General features: G+C 39.4%; 1 protein-coding gene and 4 non-coding genes across 10 annotated transcripts in view; 4 read left to right on the forward strand and 1 right to left on the reverse strand.

Moving 5' to 3' along the window:
- Positions 1-24,344, forward strand: part of LOC133524489 (kinesin-like protein KIF12) — a 37,101-nt gene that overhangs the window by 12,146 nt on the left and 611 nt on the right. For 4 of the 6 annotated variants that reach the window (XM_061860546.1, XM_061860547.1, XM_061860548.1 and 1 more), the window contains 10 exons: positions 5,109-5,198; positions 11,078-11,225; positions 13,272-13,403; positions 18,558-18,698; positions 19,697-19,838; positions 20,538-20,774; positions 20,922-21,037; positions 21,585-21,689; positions 22,415-22,529; positions 22,784-23,006. In XM_061860546.1, coding sequence (XP_061716530.1) covers positions 5,109-5,198; positions 11,078-11,225; positions 13,272-13,403; positions 18,558-18,698; positions 19,697-19,838; positions 20,538-20,774; positions 20,922-21,037; positions 21,585-21,689; positions 22,415-22,529; positions 22,784-23,006 — 1,449 coding nt within the window. Of the gene's footprint in view, positions 1-5,108; positions 5,199-11,077; positions 11,226-13,271; positions 13,404-18,557; positions 18,699-19,696; positions 19,839-20,537; positions 20,775-20,921; positions 21,038-21,584; positions 21,690-22,414; positions 22,530-22,783; positions 23,015-23,460; positions 23,491-24,344 lie in introns of all 6 variants that reach the window. The other 2 variants (XM_061860549.1, XM_061860550.1) reach the window with 2 other exon arrangements.
- Positions 8,973-9,044, reverse strand: Trnap-ugg (transfer RNA proline (anticodon UGG)). Its single transcript has one exon. It is a non-coding gene; the product is annotated as a tRNA-Pro (tRNA).
- Positions 9,200-9,271, forward strand: Trnap-ugg (transfer RNA proline (anticodon UGG)). The gene has a single exon. It is a non-coding gene; the product is annotated as a tRNA-Pro (tRNA).
- Positions 10,404-10,475, forward strand: Trnap-ugg (transfer RNA proline (anticodon UGG)). Its single transcript has one exon. It is a non-coding gene; the product is annotated as a tRNA-Pro (tRNA).
- Positions 14,031-14,102, forward strand: Trnap-ugg (transfer RNA proline (anticodon UGG)). Its single transcript has one exon. It is a non-coding gene; the product is annotated as a tRNA-Pro (tRNA).

Here is a 24,344-nt window from a genome sequence, read left to right on the forward strand (position 1 = left end):
AGGTACCCTACGTGGGCGATCTCGTTGTGAACGCGAATGCCGTTGGGCCGCCGCGCCGCGTCGCATTCGCGAGTTATTCGCTCACGTAAGCCGTTGCGTAAAACAAGACAACGAAAAGAACTTCGACCCAGTTCATTTAAAAATGAACTGTCATAAGAACCATCATTAGACGCGAGAGGAATAGCTATACATTTCAGACTTGTGCCTTTATAAACGTAGAGGTGTAGACTGTAGAGTCGGACCACGTGCTAAGCAAAGTGCAAAGTTAGTGTCGTCCTGTAAGCTCACTTTGCGATACCTTGGCAGTGATTGTATGGGAGCGCCGTCATATTTTCAAAGAAACTAGATGTTTGTGGTAGAGCTACTAAGCGTTTACTAACTAGGTGATTAGTTAGCTTAGACGATTATGCTTGAATATAACCTGGAAAGTAAAGTTCCCTAGTTTCAAAACGACTTTGAATCCGCTGCATAAGTAAATAAACATTAAGCAACTTTCAGAATGATAAATGAAAAATTATTAAAATTAAATACAATTACAATCTAGGCCTCTCCCTTGGGCATAAAATCAGATATTACTCTTCGAGTGCAATGAAACAATGGTTCTTCTATATTCTAATAATTCCATAGTATTTATAGATTTATGTAATAATATGAATAAGTAATGCAGCCGCTGTTATCGTGCGATTTGAATCGATACACCCTTGGCATTGGCAGTAACATGCATAAACTATGCTCATCCGAGCAAACACAAGTGGCTCTAAACACGTGGATTCACGGAATCAGGAATAAATAGAAGAAATATCTAATAAACGAAAAATTTAAAAAGCGGTAAACTTCGAGTAAAACTCGAACTTGCGAACTTTCAGAACAAGTTCAAGACTTATCCGAAGCGGTGAACTTTCCATTTTTCCTTTTTTTTAATACTACGACGTTGGCAAACAAGCATACGGCCCGCCTGGTGGTGAGCAATCTCCGTAACCTATGTATACCTGCAAGTCCAGAGGAGTTGCTTGCGCGTTACCGACTCTAACACTCCGCACCCTAGCCTCCCTTCCCCCTTTCATATAAAAAAAATGCGGACTTAACTGCTTGATAAAAGATAAGTTAAAAAAAAATAGAAAGCCATATTACGTACTTGCAGAGGGCCGAATCGACCCCTTACTGCAGCGAACGCGTTAAGTACCTATATTAGTAGGTAATTAGTGTGTTATAGTTCGTATCATTCACGATGACGCGCAGATTTGTCAAATCTAACCTTTAATAACATGGCAATACGAGTCAAGGCTCGAGTCATCATGAATGACACGATTTATAAGTGTTCTTTCAGCATAAAAACTATTTCTTCTAGTTAAAAGCTAGTTACTTAAAATATCTTTGTAAAATTGTTTTTAGTCTAAAACTGAATGTTGTCAAGTTTATATTGTCTATATTTTTGTCATTTTCCGTTAGCGATGTGTAAGAGAAACCGAAAGTCCCTTTTGACCGAGCGAGAGCGAAAGCCTTCGTCTGTTTCAGTATGGGCAAAAATGCTTCCGTATGTCAGTTCTGCTGTTCTGTACAGCTCACATTTCTCCACCGATTCTCGTGGAATTTGGTGAATAGAAATTAATCGCATTTAATTAAGTTTTAAAACTACCTCCGCCGTTTCGAGGACGGCATTACATCGATCTCGATGGGATGGTGGTTTAAAATTTAACTATACGCGATTAAGTCCCGTTTTTTTATATAATAATTAGGTAAAAATCTTAAAAGTGTAAACCAGTGTTTGGGTGAGCAGGTTTCGTAATTACCTATACATGTAGATTTTTGTGTAAATTCACTTTTTTTCGATTATATATAAATTTTATGCAATCATTATTTCCGGTAAGTTTTTTTTTCTTTCCGGTAAATTATATATATATATATATATATATATATATATTTTATAAAAAACAAATAGAATAATATAACCTATAAAACTTAAAATTTAATACTAAAAATAAATTAAACGAATCTTATAATAGGTAAATAATTAAAAAAAAATTTTTTTACTTTTCTCAGTGGCGCAGTCATGGGGTTTACAAATCTCTGAGGGGTTTACACATTTTATAACTGATAATAGTGAAAATTAAACAAAGGGGGCAAAAGCACGAGGGTTAAACAAACTTTGCTCCCGAGTCACAAACAATTTTTCAACACAGGAAAATAACTGTAAAATATTACAAATCAAGTTGAAATGAACGTTATTAAATATTTATTTCAAAATGATCGCTTAAAAGTAAATTCCAAAGAGTAAAGTTATTATGTCATTTCTATCAGCCAACACGAGCAAATAACCCAAAATTTACATCAGATTACTTTGCGTTACGTTTAGATAAAATGCAACTTTCTTATCAGTTTTTAAAGTACAAAGAGAGCCTTTCCCAAGAGCCCGCGTGGCAAACATGTCAAACGTTAACGCTCCGTAGCGAACGAAACGCAACTGTCACTGTCGCACTAATACGGACGAGTGATAGAGGGAGATGACTACGATACGCTACGGAGTGTTAACGATTGGCATGTTTTTTTGCTCTTAGTGGCAAATGTATGAACTCGCACTAAACACTAATCAGTGTGTAAGGTAGTAGTACTAGTGCTCGACAGTGCACTAGTCACCGACATGGGCACTTTATTTCATGGAAATATAGGTTAAATTTGAACAACGAAGATTTTTCTGTATTCGAACTTAATCCTTGTCACTTTGACATAAAGTGCCCATGTCGAGTACTAGTGCAGCGTCGAGCACTAGTACTTCTACCTTAAACAGGCCGCAATGTGAAAACCAGACTCACTTGTCCCGCAGCCACAACAAATTCAACTCGCTGACTGGAAACTTAAAAGCTAATAAACTGTGCTTATCTATCGATGAAATAACAGAAGTTGTTTACCGATCGACAATATGTCAACAGATGAGTCGACAAACAGCCAATTGTCGTGACATTCGATGCATTATGTACAAGGCTCTGTTTGCTGCAGTCATTATGCCGTAATGATTCTTATCTTTATTGCAATAAAGCATAATATTCCGCAATTATGATTATCAACTTTGTATATTATAAACACCAGGGTGCCTAGCCTAGATACCAATTCTTCGCTCCGTAGCGAACGATACGCTAATGTTTTTCTGTCGCACTAATATGTAAGAGTAATAGAGAGAGATTACCGTTTCGTTCGCTACAGAGCGAACGATTGGCATCTTGGCCAGGTACCCTGGATCGACGAGTGTAAAACGGAGCCTAGCGGTTTGACAGCTGCTAGATCTCTACACTTTGATTATTTATTTTCGTTCTAAGTATTTAACTAGAATAAATAAATAAATAAATAAATATTATAGGACATTATTACACAAATTGACTAAGTCCCACAGTAAGCTCAATAAGGCCTGTGTTGAGGGTACTTAGACAACGATATATATAATAAATAAATATTTATAAATACTTAAATACATAGAAAACACCCATGACTCAGGAACAAATATCCATGCTCATCACACGAATAAATGCCCTTACCAGGATTTGAACCCGGGACCATCAGCTTCGTAGGCAGGGTCACTATTACCCAGTACCCACTAGGCCAAACTGGTCGTCAAACCAGAATATGTTATCAAATTGTTTAGTTAGAACCTACTTTAAGGATGGCTCACGTACCGCACGTTAGAACTGCGCGGGTAGGCTTCCGTTTTTTATAGAAAGCATCACGTGATCACTGATCACCTGTCATAGAAAATGAAGTGTCGGTTGCCTCGGCTCGGACCCGGGCCGTTCTAGCATGAGTCATTCTTTTACCTTTTTCGTGTGTGCTGACTATATGTATCTACATCTACTCGCTACCAAGCATTAGACCCTGATCAGCATGGTCTTGTTCCAGTCGCTGCAGCACCATCCTCAATAATTTTGGGACAACCTTACACATATCCATCTAGCCCTAAACTGAAGCGCTGGTGGCCTAGCGGTAAGAGCGGAGCGGTCAATCCGGAGGTCGTGGGGTCAAACCCCGACTCGTACCAATGACTTATTCGGAACTTATGTATGACTCCTACATCCTCCTCCTATGACTCCTATGGAGTTGCAGGCGTACATAGGCTACGAAGACTGCTTACCATCAGGCGGACCGTATGCTTGTTTGCCACCGACGTAGTATAAAAATGAAATATTATTTGATATTTACCATTTGCTTTTCGGTTAAGGAAAACATCGTGAGGAAACCGGACTAATCCCAACAAGACCTAGTTTTATCTATCTGTCTGGGTTGGAAGGTCAGATGGCAGTCGCTTTCGTAAAAACTAGTGCCTACGCCAAATCTTGGGATTAGTTGTCAAGCGGACCCCAAGCTCCCATGAGCCGTGGCAATGTGCCAGGACAACGCTAGGAAGAAGATCTAGCCTTAAACTAAGCAAAACTTGTACTATGGTTACTAGGCGACGATGTGCATATTTAAATAGATGAATATTTATATTCATACATAGATATACATAACCCAAGAATAAATATTCCTTATAAATACACAAATGAATGCCCTTAATACCTTTTTTTAAGAGGGAGGAATAGTTTTTCGAATCTAACAAAATAACGGTTATTTGTACTTTGATTTTGATGTCTATCGCTTCAGCATAATATATTCTAGGTTTATAGGTTACGTTTTGCTTTTACTAAAAACAAAAAATCTTTTGCAAATTATGAAAAAAAGGAACACCTTTCAACCTAGTTTTTCATTATGTGAATAACATACTAAAAATTCATGAAGTTTTCGTTTTTTTTACAATTTTTTTTTTGTTTTGCAAATTATGAAAAAAAAAAAAAGAAAACCTAAACCTAGTTTTTCATTGTGTCAATAACATACTAAAAAATTATGGAGAATGGAAAATATTTAAAAGTGGAATAACGTTTTCTCTTTTTGTATTGACGTTCTCGTGGTACACTTCCTTCCCTCTTAAGGGCTACTACCGACTAGACTAGGCGGCTGTCAATTGACTTACAACCCCCTCTGGTGTTGCGGATGTCCATGGGCGGCGGTAATCGCTTACCATCAGGCAATCCGTCTGTTGTTTGCCGTTATATCATAAAAAATTGAGCCTGATCACCTTGTTTCAGTGGCAGCAGGGCGGGCAGCCTGGACCGGAGCTCCCGGGGCTCCAGCACCACACTCAACTCAGACGAAGACAACATCAACGTCGTCGTCAGGTAATGGTTACAGTATTACCAATCATCCAAATGTATGTAAACATATTTTTGAGCGTTTTCAAATTCATACATACATATAATCACGCCTATTTCCCGGAGGGGTAGACAGAGACCACAGATGCCCACTTGCTACGCTCCTGACACACCTCTTTCGTTTCTTTCACTTTCATAACGTTCCTCATACACGCTCGTTGGTTTAGGGTGCTCTTGGCCTGGACTTTCTTTCTGGCGTTTTCAAATTCATAACTTTGAAAACCCGAATAAACTTAAAAACTGCTAGGGCCATCACAGAGACAGATTCGAAGCTGGATTGTCTACAGATGATCCATGACAGATACATCAGACTTTTCAATATTGTTAGGTGTCTTGTCATGGCCCTAAAAGATACTTCTTGTGGTCTAAGCGAATTGCTTCAAAAACATTTGAGTTTTATACTATAAACCATTTAAAAATGTTTTAAATAACAAAACAGCTAAGCACCATGACGGGGAAATGATTTAAGCAGCGGCGGCAGCATGGTTCCATTTTTATGACTTGTCACTGTGCCCGTCACTTTCGCGCTTACATACTTCTTATAACGTGACAGGCATGGTGACAAATAATAAAGAGCCAGGCACCCCAGAGGTGCAAAGGGTCTTCACAAGCTCGCGCCACGCCTTCCTATCTTCAGCTCGCCTTCTAGCCTCACTCCAGCTCAACCCAACCGCTCGTAGCTCACTTATGACGGACCGTTGCCAAGAGTACAGGGCGCCCGGAGCCACGGCTTCCGGGAGGGTTTCCATCTGAAAGCGATGGTAGCGTTATTCGTTTCCCATTTTCGAATAGTATGTCCTATCCATCTTCATTTCTTTGTAGCGATTTCTTCGGCAATGAGTGTTTGCCGGCACATACTCCATAGGTATTCATTTCGAATGGTTTTTGGGCAGAAAACGCACAGGGTTAAAATGTAGGTTACTGTATAGACGTTATAACTCCGAGTTAGTTGGCTAACCCTGGAACGCGCAAGTGGCCCTTAGATATTTTATACATATTTCCAAGATCATATTTATTTGGTTCAAAAATGTACTACTACACCACGAGTATTAGATCAGATTGTAGACATTATAAGAAGTCATTTTCCTTTCGTTTCTCCTATAAATACTTCCTTCTAGCTTTCATTTAGTCACCCCTTTTATATTCTAAGCTACACGTGGAATAGGCGTTGAATGTAAACAATGCATTAGTACAATTGAAATAATGATTTTCGGAATGGAAATTTGTCCTCGACATTTTACATTTCCTGTACTACAATATCATCCACCCACCATCTATGTTTGTCTAGCCCTTGTCTTGTTCAACCTACAGTGGCTAAAGTCAAGTGGAAGGCCAAATTCCGTTAAATAATCGCAAATTGCAGGTGAAAAACCTTTTCCTATAGAACAAGAACAAGGAAAGCCGAACAAAGACTGGAATGGTCACCGAATATTAGCGGCGGCTGTTGACACAGACTACGCATTAAAGTAATCGATTTTCATTTGAATGAAACCATGTTTGTGACGTTGTATTGTGGAAGAAGTGTTACAAAACAAAAGCGGTAGCGACGTGTGCTTTCTTTATAGCGTCGATCCAAGCGAACTGTGTATACACTTTGCAGTGACTGAGGCTGAAAGGGTCATCATAAACGTGAAATTACTACGAAATTATAACGTTTATAATAAAACTTTCATACGACCGCAATTACGTTAAGGCCTACATCAAAGTTGGTACAGATTTAGCTGAGTCGCACTTTATGAGGCCAGATTTTTCCCATTATTTACGGTATTTACTCTGTAAGTTCAAATAAGTACCCACTTCATCCTCGTCCCTCTCGGTTGTCATACAACAAAGTGTAAGCAAAGTGTGATATTGTGAACTAAGTACTTACATTTTTATTTTGCTACACCCTTTCCACCCTTTCCTTTCACTTTCCAGGGTCCATGTATGTAACATATATTGGTATGCAAATAAATCTCTATCTCTATATTTAAATAAATATTACCATGTGTGTTGTTGGCATCAAATGTCGAATGAGCTTTTAAGGAGTAGGAAGACCTACAACGATCCAAGTCATAAAATTATAATTCTTAGGAAGTATGCTGTTTCATATTTTTATCTTTTTCAACTTTATGTTTTCTGCATTCAAATTAAACTGCCAACTTATAATATTTGTATAATCCTGATCCGTGTATGATCCACATTGAAGAGGATATAATGGCAGGACAGAAATATCACCAAGGCCACTAAAGTTCAATTAGTGCGATCTCTAGTGTTTCCTATATTGAGATATGGACAGTCAAGGAGCGAGAGAGACAAAGAATCGACGCACTCGAAATGTGGTGTTGGAGACGAATGCTGCGAATGCTGCATCTTGGACACAACCCCGTATCGTCTCCATACTTGAAGAACTCAAGGTGAGAGGCTCTCAGCTATGGTAAGAGCCCGTATCCTCAATTACTTCGAACACGTGACGCGGCGTGAAGAGCAGGCCATGGAGAGACTTGTTGTTCAGGGTCAATGGCTGTAGGTCAAGAGGACATTTCCCAATGCGTTGGATGGATCAGATAAAAGCCCTTACCAACACCCCACTTAACAAATGTGCCAGAGAAGCATCTGCCTGGGAGAAGTGGCGTAGAATCGTTCGTCGTTCAACGTGACCTCGACTGCTCTGCCTAGAGTAATTTGACGGAAAAGAAAACAAGATCCATGTATTTTTTGTTTGCATATTCACTTGTGAATTGTACCATAAACCCAATGCCGCAACCATACATCGGCGAACACTGTAATTATTTATATTGGATTGTGTTACAGCACGCCCGGAGTTTCTAGTTCGTTGGGGCAAATTACCATTGGTGTATGTATTCCACAATGTTAACTGTTTAATGATAAATTTAATTACACAAAAACACTCACTAGTACAGTGCTAAAATAATATTAAAATCATGCAGAGAAATATCGAAGTCACATCTTTTTATATATATATATATATATATATACTACGTCGGTGGCAAACAAGCATACAGCCCGCCTGATGGTAAGCAGTCTCCGTAGCCTATGTACGCCTGCAACTCCAGAGGAGTTACATGCGCGTTGCCGACCCTAAACCCGCCCCCCATCGTTGAGCTTTGGCAACCTTACTCACCGGCAGGATCACAACACGATGAGTAGGGTTTAGTGTTATTTGGCTGCTGTTTTCTGTAAGGTGGAGGTACTTCTCCAGTTGGGCTCTGCTCTAGATCTGGAATGACATCCACTGGCTGTGCCCTACCACACAAAGCGAGATGACATTCGCAATGCCCATACCTCTCTTTTGGACGTAGTTTAAGGACGTACCCGGGTCCATCATTTTTATTATTTACACTTAGCTCAAATGCGGCTAGGGTATCGACTAAGAATGTTCTCTGGGACCCTATCCAAGATGACAATCATATATCTACCAATGACAAATGAAAAAAAAAAATGTATCGGTATGATAGATACTAAGTTTTGACTGACTTTTTCTATCAACATTTGTCATCTTGGCTAAGCCTCCTGTTCTACTTTACCACGCCACGTTCACTTTTATAAGCATAAGTTGTTTATCAACTGAGGCGAAGAAAACGAAATTGCAAAAGATACAATACTTTGCATTAAGGAGTTACTTGCGTGTGGTCTTCAACAGCAGTTATACTTCACCAGATATCCAAAAACACCGTTGCAGTTGACCTGTAAAGCCACGTTTTAAACTATACATGTTTCTAATTTAGCGATAGCAAAATAGGGCACGACCGGGATTTGAACCCGGGACCTCTCACACCCAAAGCGAGAATCATACCGCTAGACCATCATGCCTCTCATGATGCTCCCTTAAATCACCAGACAAATCCAAAAATAATTGTATGGAACACTTGTGTAAATACATTTGTAATAAATCGATTATCTTATACTGCCACAGACCGCTTTATTGTTGGCCGTTGTAAGTAGATAGTTTCAAGAATGGACAGAACGGCATGATGGTCTAGCGGTATGATTCTCGCTTTGGGTGTGAGAGGTCCCGGGTTCAAATCCCGGTCGTGCCCTGTTTTGCTGTCGTCGTTTTTTTCGTGTCGATTAAAAAGGCACATTTTCCCAGAATAAGACCTATACCTACCTAGATCGATTTTTCGCCCCCGAAAACACCCGTATAACAAATTTCATGGAAACCGTTTCTGAGATCCCTAAAATATATAAATATACAAGATTTGCTCGTTGAAAGGTATAACATAAGTGAAGTTTCCTCAGTATTGGAAATGGTTAATTAAAAATGGTTTATTTTCCAAGTACTTAGGCATATTACAATACAATGCGCTTATGAACGTCAAATAAAGCTACACCGGCCAGGGATCGGAACCGGTTTTTTTGCAAAAACATCGAAATAACCATATATTTCGGATTATTTTATACTCAAAATGTAGGACTCAGTTGTGTTTTTAGATAACGACTTCGTATTATTAGATTGCCCGATTAGGAATGAAATAATTAACAAAGAACGAAAAAAAACCGTTTTCGTTCCCATACAAAAAATACCGGTTTCCGATCCCTGACACCGGCTCTAACCCTACACTGCTCGAGACGAATCCCTCCTCAATTGGAGGAGTATCCCAATATAGGACCGGCAAGAAATTCGGCGGGACACATCTTTTCAAAACATTACATCTTATAATAATCTTTAAGATACGTTGAGGCAATCAAAACACGTCTAAAAAGTGAGACTGATCTGTTTTCATATACCCACATACTGAAGTTCGATTGTCCTAATTTATCCTAACCCGAAAAACAAAATGTCTTTATTTACCTCTATATCGCTCGAATATACAAGAGCGATAGAGAGGCAGATAACGAAATTTCTATTTTCATTCTTCGCGTTAGGCCCTGGGTTGTACAAGCTGTGAGTAATTATGGAATCTACCACTTCTACGAGTACGTCGTCATCGCTTCGTAGCGTAGCGTAGTCATCTCTCTCCATCACTCTACTGTATTAGTGCGACAGTGACAGTTGCTTTTCGTTCGCTACGCTACCCAGTACCCTCGAAAACGAAACTAAAAAAAAACTAACCAATAGATTCTTGCACTGCTGCAGTGGTAATACGAGTATGTACTTGTATTTACACAAGTGTTTCATACATAGAAACATTTTTATTCTGGCAGAAGTTTTGAGGCTGAAAACTGAGCGGCATGATGGTCTAGCGGTATGATTCTCGCTTTGGGTGTGAGAGGTCCCGGGTTCAAATCCCGGTCGTGCCCTGTTTTGCATTCCATCGCAAAACAAATTGGATAGGTACATTAGGTACGCCGTGCATTTCCTAATCGCGTATATGTAAATGACGAGGTGTTTGTAACGGCGATCGAAAGTACCGTGAAATGGGGTGAGTAGGGATTACGAGGGCAGTTTGGTTATGAATGGGGTGAGGAGGGATGACAGAGGGGTGAGTTGGTTTTTACAGGCTACTGCTACATAACTTATAAATTCTAATAACAAATCATGCTATTATAATGTTCATAATCCCAAAGTGTCGATCCAACAATTTTCAAAACTCACCTTAGTAGGAAATCACTCCTCACCTCTACTACGGGGTGAGCTGGGATTCCCTACTATTTCGTATTTATCTTTAAAGTTATGAAATGGAACTACACAAAATCATAAAAAAAAACTAAAATTTAAACAACCGGAACATTTATTATGTATAAAAATCAGTTTACCAAATGTAAAAATAAAGTTTTATCGAGGTTTGAATGTCAGTTTTTGTGCCTACTCACCCCATTTTACGGTACTGAATCACAGCGAGTAATTTACAACCATAGTAAAACACAGAAGCCATTTCAAAAATCTTAACGTTTTCTTTTAGAGTTCGGCCCCTCAACGAGAGAGAACGAGCGTGCCAAGAACGTGACATGTTGGAATTCCCTGGAAAGGGACAAGTCATCTGCCATAACCCGGGACAAAAAGCTAAGGTGTTTTCATACAACGTGGTCTTCGAGCCTGCAGCTACTCAGGTGAGAAGGAATATCATCATTCCAGCCAGAGTATTCATGATGTAGTAGTTTATGCTTAATACCGAATTATGCGAAAATAAATTATTACAAATAAAATTATGCGACATGAAACAGATAACAGGTCTCAATTCGGACATTAATTTTATGCCAAAAAATACTTGAATCAATCAAAATTATGCGTTGAGTACTTACGTAAGCGCAACCATCCAGTACCAAGTGAGTTTATGCTAACAGTATATTATTCTTAAAGTTATTATGCAGAATAGACTAAAATTATTGCAAAAAAATACGCCCAAGATAGGGGAACCGTAACCTTGATATCAAATGTAATGCCGACTCCGAACTTCTACAACATGTTACATGATATAGACGCATTGGCCATATGTGGTGAGCAGAATCGGCTCAGTAACATATGGAGCTGCACAGAGTAGGTATTATACATATTCAAATACATAAGCAAGGCTCGAAAACCGGTTAAATTTCCAAACCGCTATCATGTACTTATTGTATCGTTCGTAAAACCTTTATTTTTAAACCGCTTCTTAGAAGAACATGTCCATAAAGTTCTTGTCGGATTAACCGGTTTCTTCCTATGGGGGTACACCCTATATTTGTTTACGCTCCACACCACCAGGTCGGACGGTCGCTCGTCGAATAAACCGGTTTATTTAGGTTACAATAAAGTTTTATGAAAGTTCGGAGTAAAACCAAAATAAACCAGTATTTACCACTATATTTAAAACCGGGTCCGAGGCTTATACATAAGTAGAGTGTAGGTATGTAACGGTTGTTCATCAAATGAAAAATATGAATCAATACAGCGTACAGATTGGGGAAGTGACTGGCATGTTTGTACTCTTGTTATGGCCGCCCACTTCCTATCATTATTAACGATGTTTTCACAATTTGTTTACTGGTATTTTAAACAAATTAGATGTTTAGAGTTGCTGTTTTAAAGTTATAGTTACCAATTTAACACGTATTTATTAGTTGTGATAATTATCAGTGGTAACGAACTTGTAAGTCTATTGTAGTTTCGTATAAATACTATTACTTATTCTGTGGTTTCGTGTATGACCCTTCAATTAACATGAGTGTGTGAGTGTACCTATGTCAATGTATGAGTGTACAGTCGCCATCAGATATATCGGAGCGCCAAGGTGCTCACAAATATCTGAACACGCCTCTATTGTCAAGACGCTAGAGTGCATGTCCAGTTAATTTTGAGCACCTCGGCCACTCCGATATATCTGATCGCGACTGTACAATATAAAGCTTTTTCCATAGAAAGGTGAATCGGGACCTCCGACATTCTGCCTGAACATAGTTTGTCTTAATTCTTTGACTTGCTTTTCCCAGGTGCAATCATTAGGTACATATTATAGAACACCATTCAAAATAGATGACTGAAGCTTAATCCCGTTTTCAGAGACTTGACCAATGTAGTTGATACCTAGCATCAAAGGGTCTATATTGGGTTGCATAAAAGTTTAAGTCATACCTTTTAATACATGGAAATCATACCAAAAAAGAGGTGTTGCTTTACATCAAATGAGGCGTAGTTTTGTTTTTTTTTTATATATATATTGGTAGTGATGAAATAGTAATGACAAATCCAAGTTTTCCACCTCGAAAGCCCTTTGGATCATTGTGTTTAATATACAGTACAGCGAGGGAAATCGTTGTAACTCGTATCTCGTGTATATCTTTGATGGACCGGCTTGTCCTTTGGATCCACAGCACTCCTTTTGGGGCCAGCGTGTGTGGTAGCATTTCTTCGGCAACCTGATCAGGCCGGTCGTAATTTTCATTTGATGGTGGATTATCAATGAATGGTTTTTCAATGTCGGCACACATCTCTGGTCCTGTATTGGTCCTCGCAGGATTGACCATTGATATATAGAAATATATAAATTCTTAAACAAATATTTGTGATAAACACACAAATGCCTTTACTAGGATTCGAATTCGAACCCGGGACCTCCGAGTCACTATCGACTAGGCTAGAAGGCCATTACATGTAACATTGTTGTTTATATTTCCCAGGAGGACGTCCTGGAGTACTCCGGCGTGAAGCGGCTCCTAGAGATGGCAGTCGAAGGTTTCTCCTGTACCGCCTTCTGCTACGGGCAGACTGGGAGTGGGAAGACACACACTCTGACCGGACCACCAGGTTTGGTAAGGCTAATTTAAGTATCTAAATCATTAGTTTGGATTCCCCAGGAGTGCTACAATACTCCGGCGGAAGCGGCTCCTGGGGATGGCAGTCGAAGGTTTCTACTGCACCGCCTTCTGCACCCTGACCAGCACAACGTATTTCCCAACGTATCTTCCATGGGTTAAATATACCTCCACCACCTACCTCCATCTTACAGAAAACCGCAGCATTAGACCCTACTCATAGTGTTGTGTTCCTAGGGTGAGTAAGGTTGCCAGAGCTCAACGAGGATGCGGAGTGTTAGGGTAGGCAACGCGCATGTAACTCCTCTGGAGTTGCAGGCGTCCAGAGGCTACGGAGACTGATTACCATCAAGCGGGCCCTATGCTTGTTTGCCACCAACGTAGTTAAAAAAAAAACGAAAATTTCGTCAAGACTCCATATATAAATAGTAAAATCTACTATGGTGGAGGTTAGTGTACGATTATTACACAATTAAAACTTCGTTACTGCAGTCAAATTATGAGTCATAAAACAATGATGATGTACAGACATAAAACGAAGGTGTGTTTACACAAATGTTGTTCGGTACAACCTCTTTGGATTGGAGTTGGTTGGACTGGAAATTTATACAATGAAAACCGAGCGGCATGATGGTCTAGCGGTATGATTCTCGCTTTGGGTGTGAGAGGTCCCGGGTTCAAATCCCGGTCGTGCCCTGTTTTGCTGAAATATGCACTATCATGACCCTGAAAAATGTGGAATAGTAATTTATATAAATACGAAGAAATCATCCTACTCCTACTGGCAGTGGGTGTGGTATCAGCTGGGTGTTCTGCAAGTATCTGTATCTCTTTTGCAATACAGTCGCAGTTGGGTATCTATGTCATGACATGCCCTTGTCACTGCGTCGCTCCCCTATGTTCTTACGTCCAAGTTTCTTCACCCTGTGAGTGTATACGATGGCGGCCGATCGTAGGATCAGGCAGATCGGGAAATTCCTAATCATATCGCGAAACGTAAAAATCTTTGTCTTATTCCCAGAGCCAAAGGAGCCCCGCGTATTTCTGGACAATTTGCCCTTCGGGTATCTGAAGCAACCTAACGAACCTACTTATCTATTAGTTTGATGTGACTTTCATCAAAACATTACACAGGAACATTACGATCTGCCTGATCTTACGGTCAACCGCCGACATATACATATGTGGTAGGCATATCAAGCTTTTCATCTGAAAGACATTTTAACAGCTCACAGATAATACACTAAACAAATGAAACCGACAAATATACTTTCCCAAATCACAATCCGACACCTGGATTCGTTTCAACAAGCCTCCACTTAACTTTGCCTCTTTCCACACAGTAAAAAGGTCTAAATTGCTTTAAATTTTAATGGTAGTTACGACTGTGAACTACCCTCGATTATTTATGTATGGGCACTGATTACGTAGCGTGACGCTGCAGCCATTTATCTGTGTCCTTTGGCGCATGGTCATTATTCAAATCGTGTTATGGACGTGGACATAAGCGTCACGCGTTGCACTAAAATTCTTTGTGCCGTTTAAAACATATAGGCCATTGTTGAAGAGTACCTAATTGATAAATGGTAATTAGTGATTTCATTAGGACGAGGTCCTTATTCATTCAGGAATGTATTGGCAATAATTGTATGTAACCATAATGATACAACAAAACCCACAATAGTTATTTGTATCCCAAGGTGCAATGTCAATATGCAAGGTTATACTTGCATCTCGTGGCGTTTGACACCTTTAAATCTATTGATACGCTCAAAGTAAATAAAACAAGTAAATCGGCTAGGAGCATGTCGGGCCATGCTCAGTGTAGGGTTCCGTAGTTACGATTCGGTCAGAATAGGCTAAACGGTGGCCATAAGCAAGTATTATGCACATTAGAAGCATAAGAACTAACCCAAAAGACTGATAGTTATATAATAAGTCACAAAATATGTTAATTAGATTGCCTATTTTTTATTAGCACATCGTTAACGATATTTGAAATTTAAACAATACTTTGTCTGTAATTGCCAAAAATGTTCAATGTTTGATATTTTTGCATACGAACCATTTTTTTACATTTCAAATATTGTAAACGATGTGCTGATATCAGGCCTGATAAAGTGTGGCTGTAATTGGCACTTAAGGTCTCCCTCGAGCTATTATTCTAGACACGTTTTTTGGAGGCGAGAGTGCAGTCTAGTTTCGCATATATCTCTGGCTCAAATAGACTTGATTGTATCTTTGCTCTGACCATCGGCCACGTAGTTTACGCAGTATACAACAGATGGCGCTGTGTTTTGCTTAACGAGACTTTTCGGTCGGAATTGTTCGCATTCGCATGGGCTTATCCTTACTTTTTTAGATCTATGACATATAAGTGTTCCTAGTGGACTATTACGGAACCCTAAAAAGCACTTCTGCTCGTATTTCTATTGTAGTCTTTCGAAACGAAAACCTGTAGGTACCTATTTTCTATCACTCAGTTTGCATACGATGTAGGTATTTATATTTTTAGTATACCTACATATTTTATTGTTTATATCGAAACTGTGTCGGTGCTTATATGAATAGCATTTAAAACGAATGGAAAATTTTATTACTCATAATCACCTAATTATCTTAAAAAATATATAATTCATACAAAAAACGACGTTAAAAACTTAATTCTGAAAATTACTAAAAGAATTGACTAGTAGGTAGATCTAACAGCACATCCAAAAGCTATTTGGCCGCAATCTGACGATGGGATCTAAAATTGCCCGCGTTAGTTACTAGGCTATTACCTATCATCGATCGGCGTGTACAAAACTGTTTGTGACAATTCGTTATACATATAGTCTGGCAGCTAATCGTAACAAAAGAAAAGTGTCGTATTGTTTGGAAGGCTCGTCATAAATCACCTCCATCACAAGATAAAGATATAAATCATAGAGATCGTAAAAGTTTCATACGTAATACGGTGTCTATTAAGTCTATTTGGTTGTTATTGGATTTGTAATCTGTTTTGTTTTTAAGTAAGTCAGGGACAGGGTAGTAGCGAACCACAGGTTTAAAAACAGGTTGGACATACCTATGTACATACTAGTATACCTATACTATGTTGTAGAAAATAGGTACTAAAGTAATGTTCTCAGGCTAACCGTTCTTTAACCGGCTTTTAAGTTAATTGCAACATTAAATACAGCATTAATGTTAAAGTAAACTAATAAACTAAATGAAGAACGTTAACGATGGAAAGTATCTAATAAAACTTGTATGATGTTAGATTTCTCTTGCTACACTGAAAAAAATAGATAGCCGAACTGGTTTTGTAACTTTACTAAATAACTAAACTACGGTTATAAGAAAATAAACTTTGCATAAATTTACAAACTTATTTTGTAGTGTATACCCAGTACCTGAACACTGATAGCCAAACACGGTTGTGTAACATATAACACATAGTTCGCAAGTCCCAATTTTTGTGTAAACAGTAACCAAAATTTTGTTACAGTTATGCAAACATTTCTTTCAGTGTAATCTGAACCACAGTTACACCCATTAATAGTTATTGACCATACCTCAAAGCAGCAGCATAACTTGGTATGCGAGCGCGGTTCAAAGTGATCTGGACACAACTTTGTTGGTAAGGGCCCTATCACACGATTTCGGTGCGTACTGCGTGCTTTTGTACCCATTAATCGGTACAAAGTCGTTTTAGTATCTGAAGCAGAGGCGGTGTTAGGCGTGGACGACGTGGGCCACCGGCCACCGCCTATGGCCTCGCGGTCCGAGGGGCCTCGCGCCTCAAATAAAGGGGCCCACTGATTACCAGTTCGCCTGACGATATCGGGCTGTCAGTTATTTGCAAAAGCTGACAGTCGCGAATAAATGATAGGCCGATATCATCGGCCAACTGGTAATCAGTGGGCCCCTTAAGTTATTTTTTTTAATTTATTTAAATAATAATTGTATGTAGTTTTCGCAACTTTTTATTTTAATTTAATTTACAACGAATGCATGAATTTGTAATGTTATGTATATGGTGACATTGTACTTAATTTAATTTTAGTTATGACAGTAGTATTATTTTTGTGTATTGTTAATATCTAAATGTAATAATTGTTCTAGTATATAAGCGCCTTGGTTTTTGTTGACTGTAATGTTTATATATTTTGTAATAAATAAAATAAAATAAAATAAGTATATCTCGGACACAACATAAAAATGTTCGTTATTTCTTGCGCCACCGGAGGGCCTCGCTAAATGTACCTTGCCCATATAAAATTTGGTCTTGCCTCGCCACTGATCTGAAGATTCTGAGGCCACACCGCAAAAAATAAAAATAGAAATTTCCTTACCTGCCTCTCTATCGCTCGAATATGAAAGAGCGTTAGGGAGGCAGACACCGCTACCGCTTGTACATTGGGATGTGCTCTAAAGAATTGTTTGACATGATGCCAACGGCCACTTTCTATCACCGCACCGCTCGCCGTCGGCAGGGTGTTCATCCTCACACCCTAGAACCGAAATGGTCACGTACTGTGCGGCTTAAGAGGAATTTCCACCCGCGGACGCTCCGTCACAGGTTTTCCGGAGGGGTTATTCAAAAAAGAAGTGTACAGGTTTTTAAAGGGTCGGCAACGCGCATGTAACACCTCTGGAGTTGCAGGCGTCCAAAGGCTACGGTGACTGCTTACCATTAGGTGGGCCGTTAGCTTGTTTGCCACCGACGTGGTATTAAAAAAAGATAACAAAACTTCGAAATTCATTGTTCTCGGTAGGGCCTTTGGTATATTTATAAACTCTGGTTAGATTAGACCATTTATTAGCATTTATTTTACATTGCTGGTAGGTACTACCACAATAGTACTTTTTAAGCATTCGGTGCTAAGTACACATTAATCATTAGGTTCCTATCTAAGTTATCTAACCAATTAATGAACAGGCAAAAGAACGATTATTCATGTTGCGATAACTCGTAACGAGCGCGCCGCTTAGCGACAGACAGTTAACGAGTAGGTAAAGCTTCTAATAATATACTTATATTTCATTCCATTTAACGATCTTTTATTACAGAGCTCATAACAGTTTATATGGAGAATTTAACTTACTTTTTCATTCAACACAGCTTTTTATATACCTACCTACAAATACCATTTTCGCCTACAGGTGGAAAGAGGAGCAAGCCCATATTCCGAAGAACACGGGCTGGTGGTGCGGTCATTCGTGTACCTGTTCCGGTTAATACACGACCGTCCTGAGTGCCACTTCATACTGAAAGCCAGCTTCCTTGAGATTTACAATGAAAAGGTCAGTTCTGCAGGCCAAAAAATTTAGGAAAATGGTTATATATTCTTGTGGAGAGAAATATTAAGACGCGTTGTGTAAAGTAATAAAAAACACAAATAAGTAGCTAATATGAGATACAGAGGTCTGTATATGGTAGTGGTTTATTAGCTATACACCGTGTTTTTTTTGATTTGCGTTAATTTCGAGGGTGCATTCCTGAGCTTAAATTAAGTAACTTTCTCAAAGATACCGATATTCTAACTAACTCCATTTCAGAGATAATCAATCATAAATTTTTATATTATAAGGCCCTTACGAGCGTGTACACTTGCTTTAGGACCTGTTTACTTATTAGTTAGTGTTTAGTGCGAGTTCATACATTTGCTACTAAACGTACGTACTATCTCGGACGATCGATGTTAGAAATGACATTGATATGTCACAGTTTTCAATTGTTTGGTTGAGTTAAATGTAATGCCCGTGTTACAACAACGCTATATGCAACATTTAGTTACTTTTTATAAAAATAAAAATAGTAAAAAAAAAACAAAAAAAATTTTTTTTTTTTTAATTAACTATGCCATTTAGTTTCCTTAAACGTACTTACCGAAACCCCGGAGTTAACGCTATTCAATAAAAACACGGTGTATAAAAGAACATGCTCATGGCCTCACATCACATTGTTGATATACCTAGGACGTTTGTTGTTTTGGGTACCTACCTAGAAAGTAAATTATCTCTGTTTAACAGCTTTCTCCCACAACGTATTAGCATCGCTATACAGCGGGGAAATGCTGCCAGCATCCTCGGCACCATGCCAAAGGGGCCAAATTTTTTAGACATATTTTAATTTTATTTAGTATTAGTTTTTAGTTTTAATTTAGTTTTATTTAATAGATAAGTTAGTTTTTTTTTTTGTAGAATAAAGAGTTTTCTCTGTTATATACTTCCATAATTAATTCTATTTGTAGGTATATTGCATAAATGGAATACAAATGTTAACTAATATTAACATTCAGGTGATAGACCTGCTGAACCCTGGCACCGCTCGCAAGCCGCTGCAAGTGCGATGGTCGAAGGAGAGCAGAGGGTTCTACGTGGAGAACCTGTTCACTGTCGACTGCGAAGAACTGGACGACCTGTTCGCTGTGCTGGAAGAAGGTAAAGACGTAAGGGGATCATGGAGGAAGAGAGTCAAGCTGAATCTCAATAAATTTCATGTTGGGGAGAGAGGGGGTTTCGGCAAATATCACAAAATTAGGCAGGGTAAATAAATTCCTCATAAACGCTGGATTTATGGACGCCCCCCTCTCCGTCTTCCCCTAAGCTCAGGTCAAAGTTTTCTATATAAATACACCTGGATTAGGTTAATTGGAAATGAGCAGATGCCAGTCGGGACGTGTATGCTTCATAAAAGTCCTCAGGACTTGGAGGACTTTAGGTTTACTCTCGTCTGACCTCTATTTTGAGAGGAAGGCACACCAATTCATCATGCCCTGTTACCACGGCTAACTTAGAGTCTCAGTTCAACTAGGCAACTGAATTCCAAGAATTAGCTCGGGCACTACTTTTTCAGAAAGGGCTTGCTTGGAAGGGAAAGCTTTTGGTATCTGTTCGGTGAATGGGAAAGTTGGACCGCCTGTACAGGGGACGTCAACGGGGCCCGCCCTTTGTAACTGGTAGAGAGGGGAAGTTGAAAACAACCTCGTAACAGTGAGGTTTAAGGTTAACGGAAGGGAAAAAAAAGACTTAGTACAGTGAGATTAAGGGAAGGCTCACTTGCTAAGGCAGAGAATCACTTCAGGAGTCACGTATCTCTTCAGTTGTCTGTACGACTTTAATTCAACAATTTCCCCTCAGGCATGCGTAACCGCGCAGTAGGCGCGCACGCGATGAACAGCAATTCATCCCGTTCGCACACGCTACTCTGCGTACGGGTGCGAAGAGATCTGCGCACCGATGGCGACGTGACTTGTTCAACCCACGGCAAGATCAACTTCGTGGACTTGGCGGGCAGCGAGATGACCAAGAAGACGCAGAGCACGGGGAAGACGTTGGAGGAGGCGAATAATATTAATAGGAGTCTTATGGTTTTAGGTGAGTCGTGTTAACATTCAAGGGAGTCTTATCTCACATACATGACCTCGGTCAGAAACCATATACTGTCTGTCACCTTCTTAGGGTCATTCCGGTTTGGCGGGATAAAGAGAGTGTAAGCTTTTAACTAACTACTCGTTGTTCCAGGATACTGTATAGCTCAACTAAGTGACGGTAAGAAGAGAGGCCACATACCGTACCGGGACAGCAAGCTGACGAAACTGTTGGCTGACAGCCTGGCGGGCAATGGTGTTACTCTAATGGTAAGCATTCTGGCCAAGACAAGACAAAGGGCCTGGCCTGTCTTTTGAACCCTGAGTTTATAGAAGCTTTTGTAAAGAAAGATGTTATAGAACAGGGGTTTCCAATCTTTTTCAGTCCGCGGCGCCCTTTCAAGTTTAACATTTAATTTCGGCGCCCTAACCTAGCAAGGCTATTCGAAATAGATGGGTAACATGGTGAGGTTGTTTGCCTCACGGCGCCCCTCTTTACTGTCTACGGCACACAGTTTCGGAACCCCTGTTATAGTGTATAATTAAGAGCAACAAACAGTATGTAATGAATTTTTCAACAATTACTTTTAGCTGTTCCGTATTCTCAAAATTCGAATGATTCTCCTGTTAAACTTAAAAGCAATTAGGCGGATCCACACAGGGCGAGAAAAACCCGCGCGCCGCCTCGGCCGAGGCACGTCTATTACTGGCCGCATTGTGCGCGAGGAAATTCCCTCGCTCGTATGCTCGCTCTGTGTGGACCCGCCTATTTTAAATTTTCGTCAAGTGATCATATGTGAAAATTGTTTTATTCCAGATTGCGTGTATAGCCCCTTCGAGATCAAACATAAGCGAAACGATCAACACTTTACGATATGCAGCCCGAGCTAAGAAGATCAAATCCAAGCCTATCGTCAAAATGGTAAGAACTTCGTCTATGACAAATCAACACTCCATGTTTTTTTAAACAAAAGGTTTTGCACACTATTTATGTTACGTGTCCGCAGCAGCAAGCTCGGTTGTCCGTACAAACGTAGTTACGCTCTCATTTTAAAACGACTATAGCTTGCTTATTACAATAGCATGACGTATATCTAGGGCTAATTAATTTAACGCAGCCTCAGATACCAAGTAAAAAAAAAATACAGCGAATTTAAGATTTTCATACAAAACTTGTTTTTGCTCTGTTTTGTTTGTTTTATAAGCTAGAGCTATGTAAACTAATTATAGGCATAGATATACCTCATGTCATTGTATGTGCAGTTTCATTACAATCTACTTTACTCTCAAAACATTACCTAAGTACTTTACATATAGGTACTGCAAATTTGGCCGAAAATATGAGACTGTATGTGGCGCTGTAAAGCCCTTTACATACCTAACGTCATAACGCAGTAGCTAATTAGGTTGCCAAGGGCTCTAAACTTGACAATCCGCGGCAAGTTGATCCAGATATATCTATTACTTCATGTACTTATAGATACAATAATCAACATCACGTCCAACAATCTTTAACGACATAGCGTCCGTGTCATCCACGACGACGCGTAGATTTGTCAACTCTAACCTTTAATAACATGACCATATAAGTGAAGGCACGCGTTATACAGCATGAATTAAACCTATTCTACAATAATTTAATTGCAGGACGCAAGAGATGCGCTCATACTCAGTCTGAAGAGAGAAGTAGAAGCTCTACAAGCAGAAAACCAACACCTCAGAACTGCACTGCACGTGCAAACAGATTACAATATGGATTACAGTAAGTATAGAAAAGATTTATCCAGTTCGAACGGCTAAAACTGCAAAATTATGTATATAATTATGTGAGTGTTCCCTCCGAATATTCACAAGAAGCAGTTATCAGTAGCAGTTTAGACCTAAACTTTATTCTTCACAACATAATTAATGTCAACGATATTTGATATATTGGCCTGCCCAAACTCTCTATATTGGACTTTATCGCAACCCTCATCCAGTAGATCCATTGTAGTTAATACAATTTATATTCCACAGACCAACGCCCACGCAACACCCCTCCAGCACTCGAAGCCAACAAGCTCTACCAGCTTCCCCAATCAGAGCTAGTCGAGCTCGTCCAACTGCACATGGATGAGAACTCAGCCTTAAGGACCGAGAACCAAGAGCTGTTCGGAGTGAGAGACCAGCTGTTGAGGGACCAGGAGTTACTGAGCCGGGAGAACGAGCGGTTGTTGAAGAAACTGGAGGATGTCAACTCGTAAGTTTGTATGTATTGGTGTGTTTTTGTCTTTAGAAACTAGTGTAGATAATCGTATTAGGAATAAGTCGAAATAGTCCAACTCCACATGGATGAGAATTTCGCCTTCAGTTAGAGACCAGCAGTTGAACCAGGAGCTGTTCGTCGTAAGAGACCAGCTTTTGAAGGGCCAGGAGTTATCCTATCGATAAAGGGGTTCTACAGAATTGACCGAAAGAACGAATTGTTTCCAATTGATGACAGGAGTATGTAGATACTACAACAAGCCTACAAGTTTTTGCTGACTATCACTTGATAGGTAAGTTTCATGACAGTAGTTTTACTGCCTACCTTAGGAAATGGCGAACTTGAGGATCTGCCAAAATCAGTGAGGTTTATTATTTTCGTACTTGGACATTGTGTCCTATAATATCTGGATTAATTATACCATTGTAACAATTTATAAATGTTGTAGGACTATATTCGGAAGCTGATACGGGGACAGGTTAGTCGTAAGACTTGCCTGGGCATGTCGAGCACAAAGATTTATCAAAATTAACCTTCTTTATATTCTTAGTCAGCAATCGGCAAAGCCGTCAGCATATGTCCGATCAACCAATACCCGCGATATTAGGGTTCATAACTTGGTCAGCGAAAAATATGCCGACGGCTATGACTTTTGTGATTCTAAAAATGATATCTAAAATCTATTAACTTAAATGCATGGTTAAAATTACCTGTTTAAAGCATAAAATATCAAATAAACGTAAGAGTCCGCAGCAAGCTCAGCCGACTTTCACCTTCCCATACAAAGGGAGTTTCGTTCTCATTTTATAACTACTTGTTGGGTTGTAATGAAACTACACATACAATGACATGAGGGACAGGTATAGGCTTGTAATTATTTTATATAAGGTAGAAGTACTAGTGCTCGACGCTGCACTAGTACTCGACATGGGCACTTTATGTCAAAGTGACAAAGATTAAGTTCGAATACAGAAAAATCTTCGTTGTTCAAATTTAACCTACATTTCCATGAAATAAAGTGCCCATGTCGGTGACTAGTGCAGCGTCGAGCACTAGTACTTCTACCTTAGCTCCAGGTTATAAAACAAACGAAACCCAGCTTCCTGCGGACTATTTTAACATGTTACAAACGTCTAATATTTTTTCAAGCACATTCCCATACCACGTGTGAAAACTACCTAGATCAATTTAAAGTAGTAAAATAATGTAAGTGCTCTGGCCGACTACTTCCGTCACTAAAAAGACGGCAATTTCAAAAGAGTGCGACTACGTTAAGTACCTATTTGGCGGTGACAATGTATGGAAGCGCCATAAGTAGATACTTGGCATAGC

This window comes from Cydia pomonella, chromosome 13, assembly GCF_033807575.1.
Source record: "Cydia pomonella isolate Wapato2018A chromosome 13, ilCydPomo1, whole genome shotgun sequence".
NCBI classification, from domain to species: Eukaryota; Metazoa; Arthropoda; class Insecta; order Lepidoptera; family Tortricidae; genus Cydia; species Cydia pomonella.